We start from the raw sequence: 18,233 nt of genomic DNA on the forward strand, positions 1-18,233 counted from the left end.
GAGGTTGAAGGAGAAAATAAGTTACATTACAGTTTCCAAAATGGTTCTCGCTCTCCGCTGAAGATGGGCCGGCGTCGGGGCTGCCACGCGCTCTCGGGCCCAGCTTGTGCTTTGCAAGAAGAGGGAATATAACTAGACTGTTATTTTAGGTTAAAATAGCCAAGAGACAGACGCCTTCGCCTCAAAAATATTCTGAGACACATAGAAGTAGAAGGAAACAAGTCTCTTCAGTCACAAAATGTCGTACATCCCGCATATACTAGATTCAATTAATTTAATAAAATAGAATATACATAGAGATTCTGCACAAACGTATTGCTTTCTCCCAACAGCTCCTGGTGTCGGGAACCTCAGCTGCTCCGGGCCTCTCCTTCTGCCTGGAGCCAGGGTTGCCAGGGCTGCTGCTTTTAACTCTCTTTGGAAGTTCTGCTTGCAGGTACCCAGAGCCACTGAGGCAGGGAGGAGCGCCTCCGCCTCCTTGGTGTCTATATGGAACTTTTGTCGGGAATATAGCCCAGGAGGAGGAGCTAGGACTTGGCACCCAGTGGAGAAAGGTGAGTGGGAGAGTGGGACAGGATCAGGGGTCCAGGTCCGCTGGGTCAGAGGATAAACCGGAGAGACTCAGCACATCTTTCTTTGGGGAGGGCGAGGCAGCCATGCTGTCGGGGGGACCGGAGGCCAAGGGATCCTTGGAGTCGCTGGACGGAGCCCTTCTCCGGAGGCAGATGCCAGGGCTGGGTGGGGCCCGAGGGCCCTGGCTCTCAGGGGGGTCTATGGAGATACTGGGCGGGCTAAGTTTTTTCTTGGGTCGGCTCCCAGGCCCCCCAAGGTTAGAGGGGTCTGTGCCCAGGTGGGGTTGGGAGCCGCTGTCTAGGCAGCTGACGGCGATGGAGTGTCTCCTTTGCTCATCCAGCCAGGACACAGGCCGGCGCTGGCAGCTCTGGGCCTCCACGCTGTAGCACTTCTTCAGGTCCCGTGGGGATGGGGGCTCCTCCTGGCCACCGGGGGGCAGAAGGTCTCCTGAAATCCAGCTCAGCTCCGTGTCCAACTCTAAGCTGCTTCTGGTCTCCGGAGGGCCCTGGTCCCAGCTGGGTTCTGGGCCCGGGTGAAGGGCTGGTGGGGGCATGTGCTTCGGGATCTTGCTGCGGCCGAGGGAGTGCTGCCGTGCCTGGGTGCTCGACTGGCCCCAGAAAGAGTAGGCCCGAGCCAGGGGCGGGGAGGGCCCACTCACCTCTGCCAGCAGGTCTTCCCGGCTGCCCAGGCCCTGAACATCCAAGGAGTCAGTCCTTATTGCTGCCTATATGGGGTGGGGTAGGGCTCAGTCCAGCACTTTCCTCTCCAACATGGACTGTCCCTTCTGTCAAGCTGGCTGTGCCTCCTGCCCACCACCATCATGTACAGCACAACCACCCTAAGCAGAAGCCCTGGTGGCTGCTCTTACTAGGAGATACAGGTCATTGCAACCTGACCTCTGCAGCCCACCATGCCTCCTCTCACCGCTAAAACCCATCTTCCCTCCCCCAAGCCCTGGTCTCCCTGAAGCCCGCTCGGACAGCTCCCTCTGCAGCCCCTGACTCCAGGGATATGAGAGAAGCCAGGCCCTCTCTGCTCGCGGAGCTGGCTCCTTCATGCCCACCGCCTCTGCGTATGCTTCCCCTTTGGTTCTGAATGCCCTTCCTGATTGGCAAGAATCCCTCGACTTTACGGACTCAGGTGCTCTGTGACACAGCGTGACAGTCTCCGTCCCCAAGTAAAACTTACCGCTTCCTCTTCTGTGTCCCTGCTGCCCCCCACACATGGGCATCTGGCAGCTGTGACCTGAGCTGTGATCTGATGGCAGGTACATCTCCACTATTAGACTGTGAGCTCCAGGAGGCAGGCACTATGTCCCCAGTGCTTGGCACACAGAGGCTGCTCAGTGACTATTTGCAAAATGGTTAAGGACTGTACCTGCTACCCCAAGCATGTGGGATTGAGATTCTCATGTGTCCATACTCATGCCTCAGGATGCACAGAGGACATGGGCTGTGGCCTTGTCACCGGTGGAGCAGACAAGCCTCACCTAGCTACATGTGGCTGAGCTCTGTGCCCTTAGAACGTGGGCTCTGGAAGGTGGGCCCCAGGCTTGGCCAAAAATGAAGACACTTAAAACTTGCCTTATGCCCCTCAGATCAGTTCAAAGTGTGGAGAAGAATTGGGAGGCAGCTCTGGTTGGTGAGGAAGCAAAGTCCAGAGACCTGGGTTCTACCTCCACCAGATAGACATGACCCTGGGTTCTACCTCTGACCAGATAGGCATGACCCTGGGCAAGCATTACCGCCTCCGGTCTCCAGGCCTCCTCAGTGGAACAAGGAATGGGGTGCAAATTTCAAGAAGGCACACACCACTTCTGCTTTGCCCAGCACTGTGTCCCTGGTATCTGCAACTGAGCCTGGTACATCACTGGCACTAAATACATGTTTTCTGGAAGAATGAAAGTGTCAACCTGGGTCATCACCAGCAGCCTAGGATTCCCAGCAGAGGCTCCAGCCCCCAGGCCTCTGCCTGTCTCTCCACACCTGCTCACCTGGCGCCTGAGTGGCCTCTGGGCCAAAGGGGAACGTCCCGGTGGGGGCAGTTTGGGGATGGTGCCCCAGGTGGTGGTGCTGTGGGGCTGGAGCAGATGAGGTGCATCTTTGGGAAGCTGCAGGATGTAGCTGGTATCTGCTGGCTGGGAGTGAACCGACAAGATGGAGCCTGTGGAGAGAGGGAAGAAGGGGAAGGGTGTGGGGGGGAGAATGGAGCAGGACGGTTCAGGGGAGCAGGCTCCCAGCTGAGCCCTCCTTTCCACTCTCTCCCCCTTATCAGGGCCTCTACCCTTACCCCCTGGACTGAAAGCCACCACCCCCAGGCTGGAAGCTCCCCTATGGTCAGAGAGACCTCTTTGGCTACCCCAGTCCCCAATCCCCTCAGATCCCCAGGATGGAGTCTCCCTGTGTGAGCAAAATTGGCCGCTCCAGCCCTGATACCTGACTGAGCTTTGGGGAGCCCCCAGTCCCTGTGTCCCAGAGACCCCTCTGCAGTGCTCCCGTGCCGACACATGTAGCTGTCATTGGGCAGCGAGTGAGTTCGGCTGACCCCAGACTTCCGCACAGTCAGTAAGTCTGGTCCTGGCAGCTCCGTGGAGTGGGGCTGCATCTGCAAAAGGAACAGGGGAGGGAGGTGGAGGAAGAGGGCGTATCTGGGTTTGGCAACTGAGGCAGAGCTGACAATAGAAAGCAGCAGCCCCCCAACCCCCCAGCCTTCACCCCCGTGCCCTCCCAGGACAAGGTAGAGATGGGCATGAGCGTGGCTGGGGACAGGGGCAGACACATGGATGAGGCCTCCACAAGCAGGGAGGAAGCAGGTAGAAGGGAGACTGGGCACCAGGAGAGTCTGCAGGCCCTGCCCCCCACCCCCTGCAAAACTGCACACCTGTAAGCTCCCACTGTGGTGGTGGAGGGGTGAAGAGGTATCCAGAGAAGGGAGAGCAGCCCCCAGCCCCCAGCCTAGAAGGTGGTTCACGAGCTCGTTCTAAAGGCCCCATTTAGAGGGTCTGATGAGAGCCTTGGTGTCCACAGGGATAGTCCAGGGCCCTGACTCAGAGCAGCCCAGCGGAGGATTAAAAGCTAACAGCAAGCTGGGTGCAGTGGCTGCTGGCTCATGCCTGTAATCCCAGCACTTTGGGAGGCCAAGGTAGGTGGACGGCTTGAGCTCAGGAGTTTGAGACCAGCCTGGGTAACATGGCAAAACCTCATTTCTGCAACAACAAAAAAAACCCACCAAAACCAACCGACAAAAAATTTAGCTCGATTGGTCGCATGGCACCTGTAAACCCAGCTAGTTGGGAGGCTGAGGGGGGCGGATTGCTTAAGCCCAGGATGTCAAAGCTGCAGTGGGCGGGGATCGCATCACTGCATGCCAGTCTAGGCAACAGAGTGAGCCCCTGTCTCAGGGGGGAAAAAAAAAAAAGCAAACAGCAGCCCCTGTGCTGTCGGGGGAGGTGAGGGGGAGAGGACCCTCCCAGGGAGCTGGGGACCAGGCAGCTCGGGAGAGCTTGCAGGTTGCAGACTGTTAATCCACTTTTTTTTTTGAGACAGAGTCTCGCTCTGTTGCCAGGCGCCAGGCTAGAGTACAGTGGCACAATCTCGGCTCACTGCAACCTCCGCCTCCAGGGTTCAAGCAATTCTCCTGCCTCAGCCTCCCAAGTAGCTGGGACTACAGGTGCACGCCACCACACCCAGCTAATTTTTGTATTTTTTTTTTTAGTAAAGACGGGGTTTCACCGTGTTGGCCAGGATGGTCTCGATCTCTTGACCTGGTGATCCGCCCGCCTCGGCCTCCCAAAGTGCTGGGATTACAGGCTTGAGCCATCGCACCCAGCTGTTAATCCACTTCTTACAGCAGCCCCAGGTCCCAGCACAGGCCCTTGCATGGGTTCCAGTAGGTTGAATGCAGATGACCACCAGGGGCGCGTCACAGCCGGCTCCCTGACCTCCACTTTAACCATATGATGACTCTGGCAGGTGGAGGTGGAGGCCAAATTCAGCTGCTGCCTTAGTGGACAGACTTGGGGCGGGAGTAGGGTTTTGCTCTGTTTCAGAGAAGGGAGGTACTCAGCCTTGGGCCCTAGCAGGAGGGAGCCTAGGTTTGCTCTCAAGAGGATTCTCCATCACCCTGTGACCCACTTCCCCCTGAATCCCTCACTCCTTGTTCTCAAGGAGGCTGTAGGGGTCCAGTCCCCATGCAGGCCCAGTCAGTTAAGCAGCCCCAGCAGGCCTGAGGATGGCTAAGTTGGAGGACAATCTTACTTTACTTCCCCTCTCAGCCCCAGGTTCCACTTCTGCCAACCACCCAAGAGCCCTAGGGACCCCCCACAGCTGGTGGTCCAGGCCCTGCCCCAGCTGGGCCCCCCTCTGACAACAGGAGGGGAACAGTCAGGAGGAGGGGGCTGCTCATGGGAGCCAGAGGAGGGAAAGGGGGGGGAAAGGGAAAGTTGTCAGAGCACAGAGAAGCCCCTCCCACCCCACTGAGTTTGGTGAAGACGCAGGGACACACAGGGACAGCGACGGAGAAGACAGGGACAGCGCCCCGGGTGAAGAAGGGCATGGTGGTGGGAGGGTGGCAGAGATGTGGCTCTCACCCATTACGAGGTATGGAGGTCTCATGTTTTGAGGGGTGGGGAGGAAGGGCAGGGACAGGGAGGGCTGGGTTGCACAGGGCTCCAAATTCATCGACTGACTCTGTTTTGGGCTGTGGCATTTCTGGGCATCTGGATTCACCTTTTCATAATGGCTGCCCCTATACCCTTCAGGGCAAGGCCCCAATTTAATCTAATCCAATCTCTTTGTCCCCAGTGGGGGACCTGAAGACCTCACATCAGCAAAGCCTGGGGCACCTTGGTGGATGTATCTGGGCAGAGCCTGGGGCAAACTGCGAGCAGGTGGCTAGGACCTTCCCCTGGCGGATCTGGAGCCCTGCAGCCAGCCCAGCCCTGGGGGTGGCCGGGAGCAGTGAGGGCAGCGTGTATGTACATTGCTCTCCGGGGCACTAAGTAAGAGTGTGTGCGTGTCATCAGGCAAAGAGTCATCCGTCAGAGCTAGAGAGCAGGACGGTTCAGACACAATCTCTGACGTCAGAGACAGAGCCTCCATCTCAGCTAGAGGGATCTAGACAGGGAGAGAGATGATCAGGCATGAGAAACCAGGACAGCGCACGCACACGCGCACGCACACACGCACGCGCTCGCTCTCAGTCCCCACTTCCCCTTTTCACGAAGCACGAGGGGGAGAAAAGGCATCCCCTCTCTCTCCCCACCCTTTCCCCAGACACGCTGACACTGCCTCCCCGCACCCACTTCAACCCCCTGCTCTGATCAGAGAGGCTGCGGCAGGCATCGAAGAGCCAGAGCAAACACTGACAAAGCGAGGAGACACAGAAACGCATTCTAAAGATACCCTAGAAGCCTTCCCAGCCCCTCCCACACTACCACCACCCAGGGAGGGAGCGGGAGGGCCGAGGGCTTTCGACTCACAAAAAGATGATACCAAAAAAAAAAAAAAAATGAAGAAAGGCCAGCAAAGCACTGTCTCTCCTCTTGGCACAGACAGAGCGGCATGGGGGGGCGCCAGGGACAATGCCACCAATCTGACGGCTGTTTTCTGCCTATTCTCTCAGCTTCCAAAAGCCTGGCAGGACTTGGCCTGCCCCCAGATTCTGGCTTCTCCCCTCATGGGCTCTCCTCCACCTGCCTGCAGCCCGCCCGCCCTCCCCTCCAACTTGGGCTCTGGGAGGTGCTCTGCCCTCATCAGCCTGAAGTGGGCACACTCAGGTGGGCTGCCACACCATCTGGCTGGCTCACCTGGGACCCGGGAGGTCCTCGGTGCCCACAGGATGCTAGGGGACAGTCGGTCTTCCTTCCCAGAGGACTGGGTTGCCCTGATCACTTTCCCATTGTGTCCTCTTCTCCCACAACCTTCCCCTGTGAGCCTCTTTCAGGAAGGGGAGGTCTTGGAAAGGGACTCACTTTCCCACTGATCATTCTAGGTCAGTGCCAGGTCTGAGGCTGAATCCCAAAAAGAGGCAAGGTTCCTTCCCACATGAGGATCACTGTCCATTTTTTTTTTTTTTTTGATGAGGCTAAAGGCTTCCTAAGAACCTCCCTGCCCCACCACTCAAAAGGGCCTCTGGAGGACTTGGTTCTTCTATCTCCCACTGAAACCTGTCTCCGCAGCCTCTGACCTAGATGGAGGGAGGGTGGGGCCCTCTGTCACGTGGTAGTGGGGGGGTTCAAGGGGAGGGGAGGAGGGCAGGAGCAGCCCAGAAAGCAAAAACCTGGCATTGGATGGGACTGGGGGAAAGGGCCCTGTGGCGCTGCGGGAAGGGGCTGGGCTTGGGCAGGAAGCCAAGTCCTATTTCACACCAAGGCCTCAATACCCACTCCCAGCTGGAGCCTTCTCTCTCTCTCAGGACAGACATCGGTGGCTCCTGACAGTACTCATCATGCCTGGTGGGCTCTACGACTTAAAAAGCCACCAAACTGAGGACTGGCAAGTGGGTGCTAGACCCAGAGGAGAGACAGGCTGCAGCCTGCAGTGGACTGCCTGGCCACCTGCACTGTCCCCGGGGGCCCTTCTCCCTGCATTGACAACTCCTTCTCTCCACCTGCCAAGGTCTCACTGCTACTTATCTTCTGCCCCATCCCCCTTTTCTCTTCCAGATTCTTACAAATCCCCTCTCCCCTACCAAGCCCCTCCTCCACCCACCCTTCTCATCAGACTGGCAATCTCAACAGCCCTGCCTTCCAGCTCTTTTCTGGAGGTCATTTCAGCCTAGAAGACCCCCTGGCTGGCTCCCGCACTCAACTGAGGCCCTAAGGCTGTACTTTCTTCAGATACCCAGTGGGCAGGCAACACCCCCAGCTTCCCCAGAAGCATGGCACAGCGTGGCACAGCCCAGCATGGTCAAGGGAAAGGGCACAGCACAGGGGCACAGTAACCTGAGGATTGGAGCCGCCCAGGCTGGGGGCAGAAGGGAAGGCAGAGGGCTGGCCCCCTGGGCCTGCCAGCTCGTCCATCAGCTTCAGCTCCCACTCCAGGGAGCCCTGGATCAGCAGGGATATGGTGTCAAACAGCTGCCTGTCCTGGGGAGCCAGCCCATAAGGGGAGCCGGAGAGGCAGGGGAGCGGAGGTCAGAGGGCAGTGATGGGAAGTGTCATGGAAGGGGATTGACAGAGACACAGGAGAAAAAAGAGGTGAAACCCACACAACACACGTGCATACATGCACACACACAGCAACGAAGAGACAAAGAGGAGGTGTGGGGAAGAGGGCAGGTGCGGGGAGGAAGGAGAGAGGGAGATGGAAGATGAGCAGAGCCCACACAGGGGGAGTGGGGGGGAAGAGAAGATAAAAGGATGGAGAGATGGAAGAGAACCAGGCAGGTTAAAGGGTGGGTAGGAAAGAGATTTGGCAGTTGGGCAAGGGTAAGAAAGAAACAGGAAGGAAACAGAAAACTTAGCCTTGAACCTATGAGTCAGGAAGGAGAGGCCAGACCAGGCTGGAGGAGCAGGGCATGGCTAAACTGGCCCATCTGCTGGGCTGGCCCTGTGGGGTAAGTGTAGGCCGCGGTCCCTGGGGAGGGGCAGTGACTGCTTGCTCAGTATCCAGGAAGGAGGGCAGGAGGCTTCAGGAGGAGCCCTAGGGTGTGTGCCCTGCCTGCTCGGCTCCCAACCGCCACCCTCCACACCTTTCTCCTGCCCCAGCTCCTCTCGTGGCAGGGATGGGTGTCAGCTCACCGTGGAGTGCTCCAGGGAGAAGTGGGAGGCTGATCTCGCATGGGCTGTTGGGTGCAGGGCCCCAGGTTTGGGGCTGTCGGGGCTGTCGGGGCCCTCAACCCCAGGCCAGAGGAAGGGACTCCCCATCGGTGAGTGGGGCTGGGGACTGAGGGTCTTCATCTCCAGCTCCAGCTCGGCCTCCAGCTCAGCCTCCTCCTTGGCCTCCTTGTTGCTCTCCTCCAGGTGCTTCATCAGCACGGCGATCACCACGTTGACCAGCACAAACTGGGCCGTCAGCACGAAGGACACAAAGTAGATGGGTGAGATGACCGTGTTGTAGCAGGTGGATTCCTGGTCACAGTCCCGGAGGGTGTCCTGGGGCAGGCGGGATAGAAGGGTAAGGCTCGGGAGGGCAGTGGGTAGAGCTGTTGTGGAGAATTAGTTATGGGTATCACAGAGCATTGGGGGAGGGGAAGGAAGGGGAGGAGGAGGAGGAGGAGGGTTTGGGGGCCGAGGGGCATTAGATGCTGCCTGGGGAAGTGTGAGCCAGAGCATGTTCCTGGGAGAGGGAGCTCCACGGGGAAGGGAAGGTCACATGCTTTTATTTGCGGCTAATTCATCTTCCCAAGGAATCCTAGCTCAGGAAGTGGGGCTGCCTCCCTGGAGCCTGGGCCAGCCCTGGGCGCTTACCTTCATAATGCCATTCCAGTTGTCACCTGTGGAGACTCGGAAGAGGGTTAGGAAGGCCATGCCAAAGTTCCGAAAGGTGGCATGCCGGCCCAGGCCCTCACAGGGGTGTGTCTCGTCACACTCTGGGGAAGGAGGGAAACGGGGAGAGGCTCATGTTAGCCTAGGAGCCTCCTGGTCTCCAGCCCTGGCTCCTCCACCCTCTCCTACTCCAACTCACCCAGGTCTCCAAAGAGCTCCACGCCCAGAGCTGCAAAGATGAAAAACAACAACATGAAGAGAAGTCCCAGGTTCCCTACCTGGAAAAGAGGAGAAGAAATAGAAACGATGCCGCTGGGTCTCCCAGTCAGCTTCCCCAAGCCCCTGACCCTCTGGAGAGCACCTCCCCTCCCCAGAGGCCCCCCACCTTCCGGCTACCTGGGGCAGGGCCTGCATCACCGTGTCCAGCAGCGCCCGCATGCCCACAGCCATCTTCAGCAGCTTCAGCACTGCAGAACAGGACAATGTCATGAGCTGGCCCCTTTGGGTCCCTGGCCAGATAGCTGGGAGCTAGTGCCAGGCCTGGGTTGAGGCTGCCGGGATGGCCATCCCTGGGCCAGCCAGGCTGCATCCCCACCCTCAGCCCTGTTCCCAGCCTCCCTTGGCAGAGGCTGGGAGAAAGACCCATGGGAACCCACAGACACCCAGGCCTTGACCAGCCACAAAGTCGACCCTTGCTCTCTCTCTCTGGGCTGGTCACCCTGCGGGGGCAGGTGCAGGGGCAGGCAGCTGGGCACCAACCTCGGGCAATGCGCAGCACCCTCATGATGCGGATGATGGTGGGGTTGATGGGCAGAGAGGCGTTGACCTCGATCTCCTCCAGTGTGATGCCCATGATGGACAGCAGCACAATGGCCAGATCCAGCTGGTTCCACCTGGAAAGCCCAGGACACAGCTCCCTGAGTAGGGGGAGGGGGTCCTGGAGGAGGGGGCAGTTGTGGCACAGAAAGACAGGCTGGAAAGGAGGGCAGACATCAGTGGGTCCAGCCTCCCATCCTGCAGAGAAGAGGCATGGCTTATCTAAGGCCACACAGCCAACTGGTGGCATGAGTGGGACTAGGACTTTAGCTCCAAGGTCTTTGCTTTTTCATTTGTATTCATTTGTTTTTTTTAATTTAGCACTTATATGGTGTTTACTATGCACCAGGCATTTTTAAGGGCTTCACAAATAGGAACTCACACCTGTAATCTCAGCACTTTGGGAGGCTGAGGCGGGAGCATCACTTGAGCTCAGGAGTTCGAGAATAGCCTGGGCAAAATAGTGAGACCCTGTCTCTACTAAAAAAAAAAAAAAAAAAAAAAAAAAAAAATTCTCTGGGTGTGCAGTGGGTGCCTGTAGTCCCAGCTGCTCGGGAGACTGAGGTGAAAGGACAGCTTGAGCCCAGGCAGTCAAGGCTGCAGTGAGCCAAGACCGAGCTGCTGCACTCCAGCCTGCACATCAGAGCAAGACTCTGTCTCCAAAAACACACAAACAAAACCCTCAAAACCAAAGAGAAATTCATAATCTCACAACTCTGTGATGTAGATACTATTATTTTCTCTCATTTTACAAATGAGGAAACTGAGGCACAGAGCGGTTAAGTAACTTACCCAAGGCCACCAGCTACTAAGTGGTGAAACCAGAATTCAAATCCAGTTCAGGCAGTCTGGCTCCAGGCTCTGTGCTCTTAAGCCCCAGACTAGGTCACACTGATTTCTAGCTGCCAGCATCCCCCAGGCCCTGTCTTGTCAAATTCTCCCCATTCCTTCCCATCTCCTGGTCCTGGATGGTCCCTAGTCCTCTACATCAGCCATAGGATGGGGGCTGGACCTCAGGAGTTAAGAAAGGTCTTTAGACACTAGGTCTTCCTGGGTATTTCCCCAAGAGACTCATCCCTTTCTATCTCCACCCAAGCCCCCAAGCCCCCAAGCCCCCACCCCCCTTCTCCGTTACCTGTCCTGGAAGAACCGACGGAAACCGAAGGCCACAAGTTTGAAAACTGATTCCAAGACAAAGATGACAGTGAAGATGTAGTTGCAGATCTTCAGAGCCTCATCCAGAATCTGGCAGGGATGGAGGCAAGATGCAGGGTCCCTTAAGGCCTGGGACTAGGGCCTGCTCCACCCCACCGCCATCACACTGCCCAGGTCTGAGAAGCAGGGTACTCTAAGGAGCCCTGTCTTCCCTGTTTCTGCCATGATGGCTGGCCATTAGCCACCACCCCAGAGGGGAGTAGGGTACTTCACATGAATGAATCAACCTTATGCTAAAGGAGCTTTCTCCTTGGGAGATAGTGAGGAGATCACATGAGAATGTACTAGATGGCACAGGATGCCAGGACTGGAAGGGGCCTTGTGCATTACAGATTCAACACCCTCAATGGACAGATGGAGAAGCTGAGGGCTGGAGGGCAGCCAAGGGAGGCTGATTGGAGAAGCAGCAAGATCACAGGTGAAATTGGGAGCTGGACATTCACTAGACTCTCAACTCCAGAAAGGCAGGAATCAATCTGCCTTCTTTACCCTCAAAGATCCAGGGCATGGCTCTTAGAAGACACTCAATATTTGCTGAGTGAAGAAACCAGGTCCTCCACTCCCTTTTTGTGTGACCTTGGCCATATCAACTAACATCTCTGAGCCTCAGTGTCCTCATCTATAAAACAAAGATGATACCCACCTCCAAGAGGCGCAGGAGGAACCCATGTAGCATGCCCAGCACTTGCCTGGCACAGAGGTACCTTGGATCAGGCTGGGTTAACGTTGCCCAGAGGTTCTGCAGCTGGAGGCAGGGTGGGGATGTGGGGGGGCAGATGGCTGGTCCACTCGCTCCTACCTGGGGCTGCTGGTAGTGCTCCATGGCCATGGTGACCACGTTCAGCCCGATGACACCTGTGATGAAGAGATCCAGGTAGTGGCTGGTGCACAAGTGATGGACGAGGAGCCGGAAGCGGGAGTAATCCGAGTAGTAAGGTTTGCACTGGGCTTCTGAGGGGATGGGGTGGAAGAGCAGAGCAAGCGTCAGGCCTCTGCCCCCTGCACCCCTCCACCCCCAGTCCCTCACAGCCACCAGACTCTAATGCCAGAGCTGAAACATTCCAGAGTCATCACCATCCTCGCCCTCCCCAAACTGCCCCTTGGTGGGGGCAGCCACCTGGGCGTGCCCCCCCTCCAAGCATCGGTTGTACTGGCTGCAGGTGAAAGCGGGATGGATCAGGACATGCAGAGCTCCCTACCTTCATTAGACACCAGGTGAGCCCCCTCCCCTAGGCAGCCTCCAAAATCTACCAGCCCCTCAGAACACCCTTGACTCGGTGTTCTGCAGTGAGGCCAGATCGATACGATGAAAAACAACTGGTCTCCCTCCTAACGCTCAGAGGATGCTCCATCAACAGGGAGGCAAAGGCTTTTGCTCCTTCACCAAGCTCAGCTCCTCAGGGGAACAAAGGAGATTACACAGAGCTGGGATTGGGAGATAAAACCGGAGAATGGAAATTGGACATCTTCTTGGCTGGCTGTGCTGACCCACCCAGAGGGCCTCCAGAGGGCAGGGCCTGGGCCTCCTGCACCCTCATGTCAGCAAGGGCAGAGGGGAGGCCTTGGGGCTCTGCTCCATCCCAGACTCAAGCTGGGAGGGCCCCACCTGTCAGACTCACCCAGTTTCTAATGAGGCACTGCCCAGCCTGCTCCTGGGTGTTTGGGCAGCCCTAGACTGCAGGCCGGGTTGGAGGCACTGTCTGAGATCTGTCAGAGGCATAATATTTATCTTGTAATTAGTGAACCACTTAGTTATGAAAATCACGGAGTCAGGTTGGGCTGCCAAGGAGGCAGAATAAATCTGCGGCAGGAGATTTCGGGGCCCTCTTACAGGCGCTGAGGAAGGCCCAGGCCAAGTTGGGTCACGTGTTCTCAGGAGGAGGTTGACAGATTGGTCTCCCATGAAGCCACAAAGAAGGAAGAGGCTCCTCACAGGGAGGTGTGTGGCAGCCGCAGGTCCCAGACAGCCCTTCCCCCTCTCAGGAGGTCTAGGGGAAAGCCAGCCAGCAAGGGCTGCGGCCTCTGAGGCCTGAGCCAGGGGGTCACTGGCCCAGGGGCAGCAGGAAGCTTTGGGCCCAGGCCAGCTCAGATGTAACTGTCCTTTCCCATGCATAGGACCATTGAACAGAGAGGTAAACTGAGGCAAGGAGTGGCCTGGGGTGGGCCCCCACCCGAGGCTGAAGAAAGAAGAGCACCCAGGAACTGCATGTCCAGCCCCGTGGGCTGCCATGCTCGGGGCCCACCCGGCCACTCTCCAGCATCGGCCTGGAGGTGTGGATGACCACAGGGCAGACAGTTGCTGGCACTCTGCTGTGGGTGAGGTGTGCATGAGGCCATCTTCCCGTGTTCAGAGATCAGCCACCCAACTGTGGCTCTGTTTGTTCAAGAACAGAGCCCCAAGAGTGTGGGGCTGGAGAGCCTCGGGCAAGGGAGGACGGGAGGCCAGGGGTCATCCACACTGCGATGGCGGAGGGTGGGCCGGGAGGGCCGGGCCTCTTCCTTCCTTCCTTTAGTACCACAAGGACCAGAGGGCGCTAGTCGCCCGGCGTTGCCCGAGCAGCTGGATCGCTTTCTTTGCATTAATCTCCATAAATGCCGAGAGCACCCGATCCCATTATGCTAAAATATGAATGGAGAATTAACTAAAATGTTTGAATACAATTAGGTTAGAAAAAGTGGCTCCTTATTAGCCCCATTATTAGCTGAGACAATGTGGAGGAAAGGCTGGGAGAGTTGCCCCCTCTCCCGGTCACCCCAGCCTGACTTCATAGGCAGCTCCAGGCCAAAGGGAGCAGCTGCTCCCACCAACTTTGCCTTCCGGCCTTGCCCTAGGAGTCTGAGGGGTGGGTGGGCTTAAATTCAGCCGGGACCCTCCTCCAAGAGGCCCAGACCAGGAGGACTGAGGCAGGGCATCTGCTTTTAGACAGGTCCCAGTCCCCTGGGGTCTGTACAAAGGCCCTTCCACCCTGGCCCCTATCCCAGACAGCAGGTGCTGAGGCAGCCAGAAATCCCCCATTAGAGCCCAGGTCCAAAGAGCAACAGGCCAGTCTGATCAGCATCTTCTCAGGAAACCCCTTTGTTTCTCAGAGGGAGAGAATGAAGCCAGGCAAAAAGTGAGTCATTCAGCTAGCTACGAGGCACGACTGAGCTGGACCCGAACTTCCAGCCTGAGTCCCTCGCCAGCTGCCAGGTGGGTGCAGGCACCAGGCTTTCAGGCTTTAGCCCAGAGGATGTCCCTGGATGGTCTGCCCAAAGACCTTCACTGTTGGGGCCTGGGCGATGCCACCCCACTTTGCTGCTCTCTGGACCTCGGCTGTGCAGGCAAGCACTTAGGTGTGGAGAAGAATTAGAAACCCCCCTGGGAGGAGTCTTGGGCAAGCCTGCTGCTTTAAGAGCTCCAACCCAGGAGGGGCCTGGACCTGTGGTCACTGACGCATCGGTAGCTGTGGCCCCACCTCCCTGCCTCCCACCAGGATAAGTTGCTTAGGTGGAGAAAATACCAGAGTCAGACAGTGGGGGTAAGGGCACATCTAGGGCGGCCCAGGCCCCCAGTTAGGGGCAGGGAGAGAAGATGGGTGCAGGAGGGCTGCAAGGCAACAGGCACAGTGAGTTAGTAGGGGTCATGGGGAGCCTGAGACATAGCCAGGGCAGAGGGTTTGCAAAGGGTAGTGGCGATGCATAGGGGGAAGACAGGGGTCACTCCCAAGGACACAGGCCCCCCACGGCAGAGGCCACACCTTCAGCTGCCGTGGCCAGGCCTGATCACTGGGTCCCAGCCTGGTGGAAGGAAAAAGGGTCAGTGAGTGAGTGGAGGTCGATGCCGCAGGTGGCCAAGGAGAGTGGAGCTGGTGTTGGAGGCGTAGCACCCGTGGGGCAGCCTGATCACCTAGCAGCCCTGGTCCCTCCTTCCATCTGGGAAGCCGGGCTGGACCCAGGTGTCTGGCCATGCCCATTCCCCGGATAATCACAGGCTCTGCTCTTCTGCCTTTCCCTGGGGTCTGGCTCTCTCCCTCCTGCTGGGAGCAGCACCAGCACAGGGGTGTACTGGCCAGGGAGGTGTGGTACACGTGTTTGATTCCCAGCAGCTGTGGATTGGGTTTGACTCTGCCCCCATCCCCCTGGTGGGTAGACCAGTGCATCTGCACCACTGTAGAAGAACCTCTGGGGTAGGACCCAGGAATCTGTGTTTATGCTTTCCAGGTGATTCTGCTGTACATGGAAGTCTGAAAAGCTCTGGCACATCCACACAGAACTCCAGGACCTGGGAAGTGGGATATGGGATGATCTGAGCCATGGTTCAGGGTCTCTGAGTCCTCATCAACAGCCAAGAAGGTAACTGGTATACATGCCTGCATGTGCCATCCCAGGGTAGAGTAGGGTCTGTCCACTCCAGGAGCAGAATGTCCACCCCAGCAGAATATCCCCGGAATGGGAGTGTGGTGCAAGAGTGTTTAGCACTGAGTGGGTGCGTCATGTCTTAGGGGCTATGAGAGTCTGCATGTGTTGATTTCTGGGATAACCCCCATGTGGAAAAGCCTCTGTGGGCCAGCCCTGTGCTAGGATGTTTTGGGGTGCATGTGGAAGTGTGCACATTTCAGTCTACCGACCAGGTGAACCCATAAGGGAAAGCTGAAGGCCACCTCTCCCCCGACCCCTCATCCCCTAGTACTTCAGGAATTTGCAAGACAGCCTGATGCAGAGATGTGGGGACCCTGGCAACCCAGTCACAAACCAGCCAGAGACTCCTGAGCCCCAGAGTGACAGTCTCTCAATGCCAAACACCTGCTTAGCACCGTGGGGCGGAAGCACCGAGGGCCTCCGGGATGACCTACTGAATGGAGGCTCAGGGGTTCTCCCTTGGGTGGGTCCCTGAGGCCCCACAGATCATGCAACCCAACATTCCCATGGCAGTATCTGCCTGATTGGTGGGTAGGGGAGAAGTGGAGAAAGCACAGCGTGTGGTTCCCAGACTGAAGTTCTAAGCCTGCAACAGCACAGGGGTCCTTATGTTCTTTCCAATACTTCAGAAGGCTCAAAAGAAGCCCTATATTTGCCTGTGTTAAGACCCCACAGACTAATTTAATGACGAAATGGTCTTTCTTTGCCATCATTTCGTATGTAACCTTCTGCAGCTCAGAAGCTGTGATTAGCAATTAGATGTGCCTCTGATTAGTAAAAGTGATGAAAGAAGTCATTATTGAAATGCTCTAAAATTCGCAGGCAGCCTTCTAAAATGTGGGGTCTGCTGGAGGAGATGGTAACTGGGGGCCTTGGGGCTGAACAGCTTGGGAACCACCGGCTGGAGACATGGTGTGATGAGGCCCCACAGCCCTGTCATGGACTCCAGGAGCCTCTGCCCCTCCAACTGGGGGCCAGTGGGGGAGAGGGGAGCAGGGGACTGAGGGACCATGGAGGGCGGGCTGGACCAGGAGGGTCTTCCCAGAGACATGGCTCTTGAAGATAAGGACCCAGCTCACTCCCACATCTTTGGCTTTTTTGGGAGAAACTCGTGGCCAACTCAGGTCTTTGATTCCCAATTCCTGCTGTTTGTAGCCACCGAGATCACTTGACTATTAATGAGTCTGTTCAATTATTCATCGTTACATTTTTAAAACAAATCCCTTCCCTCTCTGCTCCTCTCATCCTGCTCCCTTGGATCAAAGTCTCCCCTCAGACAAAAGGAGACAGGAGAGATTTGCAGCTCTAATAATCGACCGGTGAGCTCCAGGGAGGAGGCACAGGAGGGAAGAGGTGGCAGGAGGTGGGGCGCTCGGCCAAGGAAGCCGTTGCTGGGAAGGTGGGCCCTCCGAGGGGCGTCGGCAGAGAGGCATCAGGCCCTCGCCTCCCGTCCAGTTGGCGCAGGCCTGCGGGGTACCATAGAGCCCAGTGCTTCAGCCCCTGCCCTTGTGGGGGCCCCAGGGACCCTCACCCCTTCACCCCAAGAGGAGAGAATCAATGAGTCATGGGGAGGGAGTGAAGAGCGTGTCCCCACGCGCATGAGCCCACACCCCAGACGCAGTACCTGACGCAGCGCTGGCCGAGCTGCCGGAAGCAATTACATCGTCCAGCATTAGATCTAAAAGAACGAAACACGATATTGGTCACTGGCTGGACCAGGTGCGCTGGGCAGGGCCCCGAAGGGGCTGCTTCCCCTCAGCTCCGACCTCGCTCTGCCTATGGCCAGGGTGCGCTGAGCATGGGTGGCTGGCTCTGAATGTCCAGCCCGAAGCTGGGGGTACAAGGCACTTGAGGAAGACAAACAATGTGGCTAGACAGGGTCAGGGTCACGGGGCAGGGAGGCACTGGGAGGAGCAGGCGGCCAGTCATCAGAACAGATGTCCACTTCTCCTGCGCTGTGGCCTCAGCTGCACTTGAGACAGCCACAGAGCCCAGAAGTGGAGCCAGCTGGGCAGACAGGGGCCACAAGGGCCGCTTGCCAAAAGAATTCCATGTGCCCGACTGTGAGGAGGGGTTGGGGAGGATGGAGCAGGAGCGGGAGCATGGCCTCGGGGGACAGCGCACCTGCTCAGCTTCAGACATCCACAGGGAAGCCAAGCCCTGACCCCTACCTGGAGCCGAGCAGGCCTTGGAGGGCTGATAGTGAGGGTGGGGGACATGGACAACTGCACCCCCCATTGCCACCCCGAGGCCAGCGCCTTCCCACATCCTGGAGCAGCTCCCGCTGTTAATAGGGAACACAGGCCACCTCCCACCTCCACTCTCAGTGCCTCTTCCAGGCCGCAGTAGATAGAGTGGAGGGCAGAGGGGGGCAGGGGCACTGCAGCCCCTCACTCATCTGGTGGTACTCACATTTGAACACACCAAAGGGAACACTCAGGCCACCGCACGTATCTTATCGGCGGAAGGAAGACGGTTTGTGAAAAGGTGAAGAGAGCATGGGAAACCCTCACCCCAAACAGAGAGAGACACAGACAGACACACAAAGGCTTAGAGAAACCCACACACAAAGACACTTAGAGAGAGACGTGGGCCGTGACTGAGAGAGAGAGGCACAGAGGCAGACGGGAGCCCGGGAGAGAGGGAGACAGGGAGAGAGGGAGGCAGGTGCAGACGCACCTGGGGATGCCCCAGAAACAATGGGCGCCTGCTTCATCTCTCACATTCTTCCTGGCCTCTGTCGTCTCACTTAGTTTAGCCCACCCGTGGCATAAGGGCATGAGGGATGGATGGGGCTTCACCT

At 57.5% G+C, this 18,233-nt stretch overlaps 1 protein-coding gene across 34 annotated transcripts in view; it reads right to left on the minus strand.

Annotated features, from left to right (window-relative positions):
- Positions 1–257: 257 nt before the first annotated feature.
- The window catches only part of CACNA1G (calcium voltage-gated channel subunit alpha1 G), a 67,614-nt gene continuing 49,638 nt past the window's right edge, over positions 258–18,233 (minus strand). For 8 of the 34 annotated variants that reach the window (XM_035301239.3, XM_035301238.3, XM_035301235.3 and 5 more), the window contains 10 exons: positions 11,832–11,983; positions 10,953–11,062; positions 9,761–9,894; positions 9,398–9,468; positions 9,201–9,279; positions 8,984–9,105; positions 8,315–8,668; positions 3,009–3,177; positions 2,567–2,736; positions 258–1,297 (listed from right to left, as the gene is read on the minus strand). In XM_035301239.3, coding sequence (XP_035157130.3) covers positions 578–1,297; positions 2,567–2,736; positions 3,009–3,177; positions 8,315–8,668; positions 8,984–9,105; positions 9,201–9,279; positions 9,398–9,468; positions 9,761–9,894; positions 10,953–11,062; positions 11,832–11,983 — 2,081 coding nt within the window. In that variant the 3' untranslated portion in view covers positions 258–577. Of the gene's footprint in view, positions 1,298–2,566; positions 2,737–3,008; positions 3,178–5,552; positions 5,688–7,516; positions 7,661–8,314; positions 8,669–8,983; positions 9,106–9,200; positions 9,280–9,397; positions 9,469–9,760; positions 9,895–10,952; positions 11,063–11,831; positions 11,984–17,054; positions 17,109–18,233 lie in introns of all 34 variants that reach the window. The other 26 variants (XM_035301237.3, XM_035301233.3, XM_078374192.1 and 23 more) reach the window with 9 other exon arrangements.

Source organism: Callithrix jacchus, chromosome 5 (genome assembly GCF_049354715.1).
Source record: "Callithrix jacchus isolate 240 chromosome 5, calJac240_pri, whole genome shotgun sequence".
In the NCBI taxonomy this organism is placed as follows: domain Eukaryota; kingdom Metazoa; phylum Chordata; class Mammalia; order Primates; family Cebidae; genus Callithrix; species Callithrix jacchus.